Below are 11,189 nucleotides of genomic sequence, written 5' to 3' on the forward strand. Positions count from 1 at the left end.
GATGAAACCATGATTTTGTTTCTTTGGCTGTTTATGTACTGGAAAATGTAAAAAATAAATAAAAAATACATTTAAAAAAACAACGAAATACTCTCTCCAGGCACCCTGCATCAGTATACTTTTTCTAGAATTTACTGACCTACTTCGTGTTTTGAAAGCAGCTAAAACTAAAAGGTGATATAGAAAATGGACAACCCAATATACCCTTGAGGGCTTGGGTAAAATTAAATGAACTGGTAAAAGGATGCCTTAAAGGGATTAGTTTAGATACTTAGTTGTATAGTTGTCAATTGTTTGATATAGGATAGTTATATTCCTATAGAACTGAATTCATTCAGCATTCATGTATTATAGATTATATCTTATGCATCAGTCATATAAATCAGCATAAATGAATAAAAAAAGCAAAATGAGAGTCAATCAAACTGCACAAAGAGTCAATCAAACTAGAAAAAGCAACGGGTGTGCTACCTGACTGCAAGCTGCCCGAGTAATCTTTGGTTATCCAAGATCTTTTTCATTTTAACCATTCTAATGATACCTCTGCTGCCAACACTCAGGATGCATTTTAAGCTTTATTTCTGGTCCTCACCATTGCTTTCTCTGATCATATTGAACCAAATTAAAACACCTGAATATGCGTATTTTACATCCAAATCTTCCTGCATACTGCATGATTTAATCAAAGCCAAATCAGACCTTAATACACTTGATATTGTTGATGGCTGTAACATTCTTCTTAACATGGTGGTCAGAAAAAAAGCTGGTTAAATGCTTGCAAATTATTTACAAATTAAAATAGAACATAGGGCTATTGAATCCATTATTAATTAATTTCATAATCCTAAATCAGTTTCCAATCGTGGCATTTCTAACTCATTTCAAGCACTTTATAAATCACTATATGCTACCCTATCTACACCTCATATTGAGGAATTCTTTGATGATCTTCCTTTACCGCCCCACTACAGATACATTTGATGAGCTGGAGCATGATATTACCCTACGTAAGGGTTTCGATGCAATTAATTCTCTGAAGAGAGCAAGAGCACCTGCCCAGATGGGTTTTCTATTGAACTTATTTCGTCTACATCTTTTGCTCCCCGATCATTAGAAATTTTAATTCCTTTATTTCTGAAAGCTTGATAGTCATAATCACCAAGCAAGATAAAAATGCCAAATTTTGTAAAAACTACAGCTCTCTCTCCCTTATTAATTATGAGTGTAAGATCTACACCAAGATTCTAGCTTCCAGTTTAGAATCTATTGCTCCCCTTTTTGTTAAAGCCAACCAATCTGGTTTTATTAAGGGAAGACTTGCTGCTGATAATGCCTGCATGTTATATTGCCAGTCTAGCTGGAAAGTGTATCTCCCTACTTACACCCTTCTCCCTTGATGCTGAAGAAGCGTTTGAAGATATTAACTGGCAATATACGTTCACCACCTTTTGTTGGTTTGTATTCGGTCAAAAGTAAATTTCTTGTTATACAATTACTATACTTTAATCCCAGGGCTAGTTTTTTTGTTAATGGTTGAATTTCCCCTTATTTTTAATTACATAGCTGCACAAGACAAGGTTGTCCTCTCTCCGCTTTCTTAGTTATCCTATGTTTGGAACTTTTCTTGGAACAAATCAGTATATCTAGCTTCAAATATGGCTCTCTGGAAATCAAATTATTTGCAAATGACAATAATATATCCTAATCTATAAATTTCCAATCCTCCAGCTTCTCTTGGTCCAGTTTTTAAAAGGAATTTCCCTATACTCTAGTATATTGGGCTATAAACTTAACTTTATTAAAGCTGAGCTGTTTCCCTTGTATTCTTTCTGTTACCAACACATGTTTACCAACACTAAATTTGCATGTTGTCTTTCAAAAATTAAATATCTTCATGTTTGTTTTTTTCCCACTCTAGGAGAGACACTTTGTCATAATTCTGTTAAGTAGAAATCAAGAATAAAAGCATTACCTTTGACTTGGTCACCGTTTTACTTATCATGGAAGGGAAGGCATGACCCTATTTAAAATGGTGATTATACTGCACATTTTGTACACTATTTTTATGTCACCTTTAAAAACCCCTATTTGCTTTTTCAAACAAATTGATTCTATTTGTATGACATTTTTATGGAATAACAATGCTCCACACATTGCTCTCTCTAAGCTCAAACGTACATAACATGAAGGCGGGGCTTGATACCCTGATTTAACACTACCACTCCTCTTTTAGAATCAGATGGTTCTATGCCATGATCCATGATTTTTAACATCAACCCATTCCAATGTGGATTCATTTTGAGTGATCTTTACTGAATAACCTTTCCTTCAGAGATGTTATACATATGTCAACCTACACCTTTCTTCACAGAAATCCCATTATACAAAATATTTGCAATATCCTTTAGACAGAATTTTCAATCATAAATGTAATGTCCAACAGTAGTTCTAGTATTCTTACATATAGTATGATACATTTCTTAAGTCGCATAATAAAGCTTTCTATTTAAAACATGGGTAAGATAAGGTTAAACTGATGCATACACATTTATGACTTATAATTCAATTTACATGTTTGACTACTTGGAAACTCAATATCAATTGCCTTACTCAGTCTCAAACTTTATCACAATTAATACAAACATAGTGCAATACTTCCAGTTGTCCTAAAACATCAAGATAAAAAAGAACATACAAAATATTAGAACATAATAAAAGTACAAATCCTTTTTAGAAGAATATAAATTATTTTACTCTTCAATGTTTTTTCTCCAAGTACCACATGATTCCTGTTTTCTTACTGTCAGAACCTGCTGTACATCTCGACTGTGTTCTTATTCCTAAAGCTGCTGTCATTTATAGTGCCTTATTATCTCCTAATCTCAATTGAATTAAGAGTTATTTAGAACTGTCATGGGAAAATGACTTATCTATCTCAATTCCTACTCAATTTTGGGCTAAATATGGCTTAAATTATTCACAGCCTCTAAAGCCATTAGTATTACCCAGTCACTCTTTTTTATATATCACAGAGCTGTCACTACACCAGAGCATGTTGCGAAATTTGACCCCCTCAGTTTCCCCTTTATACTGGTCATATTCTAAATATAATGGTCCTTTAGTTCATATGTTACACAACTGTTGCCATGTCAGAGGCTTTTCGACTCCGGCATGGTCTAAATGTTTAAAGATTTTTCAATGTAGCATTCCACTTACGCTACAGATTGTTTTACTAAGTTCTTTATCACCTTTATTATTTGTCTGCTAGACCTTTCATGATAGACTTTTTTGTATAGCTTTTTGCTTTTAAAGATATACTTTCCTGTTGGAGATACCTTTTTAATTTGTTCTTGCTTACATAGTGGAATTTTGTATGTGATGAAAATAGAATACATACTGTATCTCATTATACTTTACATCAAGAGATTATTTTTGATTTATACTGGTTACCCGTTACTGCTTTTCTTCTTCACATACTTAATGCACTTTATTTTTCTTTCCTTTACCGCCTCTCTCATCTCTACTTTTCTCTCTTTTTTCTTCTTCATTCTTTTTTCTGTTTCTCTTTTTTATATAAAGCAAAACAAATATTCTCCTAAGTCTATATTTTTTCATTTTCGCAACACTTTTAGCATGCATCTAAATTTATCATTGTCATTCTGTATTATGATTGCCTTATGAATTTGCAATAAAATATAAATTATTTAAATAAAGCTATTTAGGAGAAACTCCTCATAGCAGTGCAGCTCCAACGCTCTCAACATGAATGGTTTAAAGTAAGCTTAGTGATTCATGAATACAGGTCATCCTTATTCATGTGCCTACAAATATATGGCGCCCTTGAGGACCACGGGTAGAGTGTTATGTACCTATGTGCCACACACGTTTTCTGAGCAAAGTGGTAGTTATTTTTGTTTTATTAAACACCTCAGCAGCTGACCTTTTTACATGGTCCCTATTATAGGGTTTCATGGTTTCATTTAGTTTATATTACAACCATTATGTTATTATATGAGAATTTGTTTTTAATAAAGAAATTATGTGCAAAGGTGGTGTATCCTTTTAAATAACTTAAGACTTTCCTTGCGAATTTCCATGGCTCTAATACCATACACTAAAGGATTCAGAGCTGGATGGACAAGATGTTCAGAGAACCTCAGCAGAACATGCACATAACGTGGTATAAATCTTTCCACCCTGTTCGAAGCATGAATCAATATTATAGTGCAATAAAGATAGCACACCAAAATGAGATGAGTGCTGCAGGTGCTAAAGGCCTTGCGAAAGGCTCTTGAGGTGCCCAGCCTTATTACAGCTCGGAGAATCATGCCATAAGAGAAGGCCAAGGATAGAGAAAGACATATCACAATAATACTTGTAATGACTGAAGAATAAATGTTATTTGCTGTGCTGCTGTCACAGGCAAGCATTGCAAGAGGTAGGTTCTCACATAGGCAATGTGGTATGACATTCCCTGCACAATAGTGCAGCCTAGCAGCCAGTAGTGGATATGGAAGGAAAATAGCAAAGTTACTTATTATCACCACTGTGACTGCCTGTGTAACTCTCCTACTGGTAATGATAACAGAATGGCGCAGCGGGATACATATTGCAACATAACGATCATAGGCTAGGCACATAAAAATAGATGATTCCATTCCACGGCAGAAATACGATATGAATATCTGACTAAAGCAGGCCAAGGGACTGATTGTATTCTCATTAAACCAGAGGATTACCAAGGCTTTTGGTGCAACCGTGAAGTTCATTAGTAAATCCACTGTGGCGAGTACGCTGAGGAGATAATACATGGGTTGATGAAGGCGTGGGGATGAACAGATTGTTAGTATTAGAATAATGTTGGCAGTGAGAACTACAAGGAAGAGAATAGCAATAGGTATGGATAGCCAGTGCTGCCAGCTCTCAATCCCTGGGAAGCAGATCAGCACAAATTCAGAGACAGCGTTGGATCTATTGTATGTGACGGCCATCCTCAACATCTGTTTCATTAATTACCTAAAACAAAACAATGAAACGTTATTAGTAAATCTGATGAAAATAATTATCAATATGGGAATACTAAAACAAGTGCATAAACAAGGGTCTGATTCAGAGAGAAAGATCTATCTGTAGAGATCTAAGTACATGTAGATTTCTACCTATGTCATGGCACAGATATTCACCTGGATAGTATCAACCAGCTATGTTTAGAAATCTTGACCCAGTAGTGTAAGTTATGAGTTTCCACCTTCTTAGAAAAGGGGGCGGAGACTTTCCAACAGAAATTTTGACCATAATGACTACAAGTACTTTCTTTAGAATAGGATTTCATATCTACTCCTACAGGTGGAGATCTACTCAGCTGAGGTAAGGATCTCTACGTCTGCTATGGAAAAGCCATAATGGAAAAGAATAAGGAAACAGACTTTAACTTACCCACACACTCCTAACTCGAATAATTCAAAGTGACCCCAGCAAGCACATGGATACAGCCCATTGCTGTAGGATCTACCCTTTGCATTACTTTAACTCACCATACTACAGCTTAAATCTCCATAATGTTGCCACCTCACTGAAGAGGAGGAGATTTACTAGAAAGGACATATATATTGTAGTTCCCTTTGTTGTTAATTATTACTGGAAACTACTTGGTCTGCCTTCCAACACCCTACATTGAGTGGAAAATGCAGCCACGTGGCGTACAGTTAAAGACTATAGTTCCTTGAGGATGGAGGTGTGCATCCTGGGGGAATGTAAGAGGAAATTGTGGGATCTGTGCAGTTTTACCTAAAATACTGTTCTTTCTACCTATGTTACCCTAGAAATGATCTCACTAACCGAGAAGTCATTGACTATGGCATGTTGGTTCAGATTTCGAGCCTTTTGGGAATCCCTAGTGCCCAGTGTCCTGTTTTCAATTCTTTTTCTGCTTGTTACAAGATCTGCTTAAAATTTGTTTCCGTGAGGAATTTGAAAGTGATTGAGAATTAACTGGCTAGCTGATGCTTACTCTGGGAACATTTAAGTCAAAGTGCTTGAAAATATCTTGCGCTACATCCATATTTCTGTCGCAATCCTATCCTGACTCTGGCACTGGAAACCTTGACCCTGTTGAGCTGCTGGGTCTTAGTGGCAGATTCACCAGCCTATTTAGTGTAGCTTTTATATCACAGACTTCTTCCTGCTTGGGACTGCCATGTATCAAACTGAGACAGAGGAAAACAATTCTAAGTAGGACACTTCAGCTGATTACATATGTTTAGCTGCCTCACAGGTAGATGACCTTCAGGCACAGATATTAAAATCAAGTAAAGGTGGATCTCAAATAGAATGTATGGTTGTCTGCCATGAGCCAAAGCACAGAGACTCCACCGACCCAATTGATGATGGGCTACCTTTCAGCATCTACATGACATCCTTTCTTTTCTCACACAGTTATTATATACAACAGGATATTTTCAACATTTGGTTTAAACAGATATTAGTGCGATTTTTACATTAGCAATCAATTGCCACACTACAGTTTGAAGGATATACAAGGAATATACTCAGTAATCTACGGAGACTAAACTATCAAATTCCAAAATTACCTGCTCTTCCCTCTTCCCATAGGCCATTGCTGACATTATTTCCATCTTCTGTGAAACAATTGAAGACAGTAATATGTCCTTTACCAATGTCAACAAGGAGATATAGTTAACAAATATTCTCCATAATGCAGGTTGAGGTTACTTGTACTTAGGTAGCTCTATTAACGCAACTGGGGGGAGGCAGTAGCGGGTGAACCCTGTGGTGTACCCATTAAGGATTGCTGAAGAGGGTCTGCTAAGCAGTCCACTGGAGCTTCCAATGCCTGTGCTGTGTCCAGGGAACCTAAACCCTGTCTAGCTTCTCGTAACTGTACTTTCAGGACATTTTCAACATTTAGGATGATTTTCCAGAAATGTAGTCGGCTTTTGTACAATCCTCAAAAGCTATGTTCTTCCTTGTTTGCTTATAGCATATGACAGTTATATTATGTTATGATATGTTTCATTCTTGGACTCTGCCCTCTCTACTTGGTCACCCCCAAATCTTTTTGCCCTCACCCCTCATATATTTCTGCTGAATTTGTTTTTGTTAGAGTTAGGACTCTCTGCACTTTACGACTAATAACCAGTACTAAAGTGCTTATACTCTATCTTTTAGGCATGGTAAAATTGACTTATACCTGATTGACATATTTAATAAATGTATAGGTCACTTGGTAATATAAGACCCTTTGCAAGCCTAAACTCCCCTTTTGTTGCATTTAAGTGACCACTACGTTCGGCCCTGCGTAGCCCAAAGGGCAGGATGCATTGCAATTAAAAGGTTGGGCATGTGCTTTTAAGTTTTACATGCCTTGGTAGTGAAATAAGCCTACATTTGTTTTTCTTTTTTGGGAGGCCTACTTCTCCCATTGGATATCATTGGATTGCCTTATTATAGTTAATAAGTATTCTCTTTTTATTGGGAACAGTTAAACATTTTGTGTTTGGTGTCTGAGAAATTGTAATTTAAAACCCTCTTTCCTGATAAAGTCAGATTTTTAGTTACCAGTTTGAAAATGCCATCTTTGGAAATTTGGCAATTTACTGTCCTAACTATTTGGTGCCTACAGCTTATTCGTAGAACATGTGACTGGGTGTAGTGGACAGTTAGACATTGTTTATTCATCCATTAGAGCCCCAAAATAGAGGGATTATGTTTGTTTGGATATGCCATCACTGGCAAGATGAGAGAGTGGAGCTGGGCACAGCCACACTTGTGCCTGAATAGGATGTACCCTGTCACCACATAAAGGAATTGTCTCACCTACATTGTTCATGCGACAGCCAAAGCAGGGGATTGAGGAAACTTCAAATGGAATTATCTAGAAACTTCTCCTACTTCAAAGAAGGTACAATGTATAAAAATAGGACCCTTAAACCCACTGTTCAGTTTACTTTCTCCACCTGCAGAAGGACTCTCAGAGGATTACTTACCCCTTTGGCCTGCTGTGTACTCTACAAGACTGCTTTGTTTCACCTGGAAGGATTGCTTTGCTGTCTGAAGCCTGTTTTGAACCCTTGGATGCCTGCCCTGCAGCCTGAGCTGTGTTCCACTACTTGAAACCAGGATTACCAAAATGACATCAAGGGCCCATTGGCTGTTATCCAGATCAAAACCTCAGGGACATAAAAAGATGAAACCATATTGAACCCACCCCTGGACCCAGCCTGAGTGAGTCCTAACTTCCTGAGTGGTGCCCCTCTAGTCCTGGAGCCTTGGTGGTGGTGATAAAGGTGACCAAATGACCAACAGGCACAACTTGGGACTTCAAATGTTTTTGGCTAAAAACTGCTTTGAGAAACGAGAGGAGACCGGGACCTACGTGCACGTTTATTGGCCCAAAGTGCATTGCTGTTTGGCTTGACTTCTGCGCAGCTCCTGCTACATTCTTCTCTGCAGAAGCAAATCCTCTTTTGCAATCCTTCCTCAAGAGGTATCCAGCCTCGTGAAACTCTCATAGGCTACAGACTCCCACCACATCCAGCTGGAGCTGTTCGACTCCCAAAAATAAAAATAAATCTGCACATAGAAATCTTCATGGCGACTTTGTCCAGAGGCTTCCCGACAACTATGCCTCCTTCTCTGACACCACCTGCAGCCTTGCTCCACTGAACTTCTACCTTCTCAGAGACTTTTTCTTCAAGTTACTTTTTAGTCTGAAAGTAAGTGCTGACTGGGTCCAGTCCACTTTTTGTATCTGACCATATTTTTGACCTTTGACCCACTGTTGTGAAACTAGTATCTGCGGTTTGCGCTTTGATCTTTTAGGTGCCAGTTTTGACAGAAAAATGTAAAAGTTCATAACTCCGCTTCTACTGATTTTTTTGTTGATTTTGTGTCAAATAATTTTTTCAAATGTACTTGGTTTTTCTAAATCGATTTGTGATTTTTCTTTTGTTGTGTTTTCACGTTATTACTGTTTGTGTGCTGCAAAAATACTTTACACATTGTCACTCAATTATATATTATAATTATATATATATGTTAAGCTGTCATGTGATGTGATGTTATGTTATGTCATGTCATGCTATGTCATTGAATGTTATATTATGCTACTTGTATGTGTAGAGCATACTTTCACCTACAAGGATATCCTGTGGGTGTGCCTAGCCCGTCCTCTGGTCAACTAAAAGCCAGGTCTTCAGCTTCTTCCAGAATTCAAGAAGAGAGGAGGAGTCTCTGATGTGAAGGGGGGGCATTCCATGCTTTAGGAGTGATGTAAGAGAATGTCTGTACTTCTTATCACAAAAAAGGCCAACATGTGTTTTGCGACATATATCGCTTCATGAGGGTCATCTAGTATATGCAAATCCTTCACTACACAATAAACAAAAGAAATGTATTGACCATGAGCCAAACTTAACATTAACACCTCAATATCACACATGATCCTATTTGCCATTCGGCCTGTACAATTGTATCCACAAAAATAAATAATTTTAAAAGAATGTTTTTACGAACAATTTTCTTTCATAATTCATAGTGAGATCTATAGTGCCCCTCGCAAGTTTGTTTATTTAAAAGTTTAAAATATTATACCGGTTGGGCAAATTGGTATATGTTTTTGAAGAGGGGAGCACATGGGTCTAAGTTTGCCCAAACACCTGTTAAGTGTCTTCACCTAAGCTTGCACAAAACATTCAGTACACACTACACTTTCGACCTGCACTTCTGGGAATGTTGTACATAGTGGTATCTCAACAGTACAGACACCCGCAGACTGAAATGGAGTCAATAACAGTAGAATGGGAGCACACAAGGCCGCCATCTTTAGCGTGTCGTCAAGGCGAAGAAGAGGGCCGCAATTGAATGGGTTCTGCCACAAAGCCATGTAGGGAGCTTAATGTAACTGCCTTAGACATTTTTGTGCCACCAACATTCTCAATCTTTTAGTGCACAGGAGTGAATTGTAAGCAATTTTTGCACCTGCATCAATGCATCAGCAACATGTTGCCGATGTGCCCAATGAGTAAGTGCCATGACCTCCCGACACTCAAGCCTGTAGCGCGCTCTACTGGGCCAATATCTCTGTGTGCAAGGAGCTGGGCTAAGAGCTTCCTTGCATATATGAATCTCCCCCCCACCTCCCACCTCCCCTGTTCTTCATCCACTTTATTTGTCTGCTTCCCCTGCATACCTTAGCTGACTACACCTCCCTCAATTCATCTAAATGACTCCCTGCTCAGGCAGCACTGATCGATGGAATGGATAGATATGAAAGTGCCTCACTGCCCACAGCCTCAAAGCGTCAACCAGGGCCCCTCCCCTAATGCATCCACCGCTAAGAAATGGAGATAGCACAAGCAAACCTGTAACCAGTTCAGTGAATATACAACAGTCGACATCCTGCTCTCTCCCAGTCTCTTTCTTATTAACTCTCACCTGCCTGACTTGCTGTAGTGTCCGTCAGGTTTGGACCAGCCAAGACTGCACATCCTTCCGCATGCCCAAACCTAGAATGGAACTGAAATGGCGTTGACCAAATGAATTAATGAAATTAAGTCACAATGGATGCACGCAAGTATCCATTTAGTAATTGTTGTTGTGTTTAATTGTTGTGTGCTGGAAATGATACAGTGCAATGCAATACAGTGCAATACATTTCTAAATCGCAACGGCTACCTCACCGGGGGCATATCAGCAAGGGCCGGCGATAATTATCGCTAAGCGCACTTAGCGCTAGGATAATTACCGCCGGCTAACGTGGAATTTTATCGCTGAGCGTGCTATCCACAACGCTTGTCTCAAAAGCGATAAAATTCCTCGCGCTAACAGCCAAAAGTGAGATTATCGCTGGAAATCCAGCGATAATCTCACACATTTTGGCATTAGCTTGCTGATAAGGCAGGGCATACTTAGCCATTATATCCACCTTATATTGGATATAATGGCTAAGTCAGGGTGAAAGCAGGCGTAAGGAAAGTAGCGTTAACTGTGGTTAGCGCTACTTTTCTTATCGCTATGCCTGTTAGCGATTCCCTTGATAATTGGAGAAATGTCGGTTAGCGACATTTCTCCAGTTATTTTGTGACGGAATGCCCACTTTGCATCTCATTAGAGATGCAAAGGTGGGAGTTATGGGAAAGGAATCTAAAGCAAGGAATCACGCGTTAGCG

The 11,189-nt window shown here is 38.4% G+C and overlaps 1 protein-coding gene across 1 annotated transcript; it reads right to left on the minus strand.

The window, feature by feature from the left end:
* Window positions 1-4,037: 4,037 nt before the first annotated feature.
* On the minus strand, window positions 4,038-5,009 carry LOC146806270 (olfactory receptor 56A4-like). The gene has a single exon (XM_085620619.1). It carries the CDS (start codon window positions 5,007-5,009, stop codon window positions 4,038-4,040), a length of 972 nt encoding a protein of 323 aa, XP_085476745.1.
* Window positions 5,010-11,189: the final 6,180 nt, after the last annotated feature.

This window comes from Triturus cristatus, chromosome 8 (assembly GCF_964204655.1).
Source record: "Triturus cristatus chromosome 8, aTriCri1.1, whole genome shotgun sequence".
NCBI classification, from domain to species: Eukaryota; Metazoa; Chordata; class Amphibia; order Caudata; family Salamandridae; genus Triturus; species Triturus cristatus.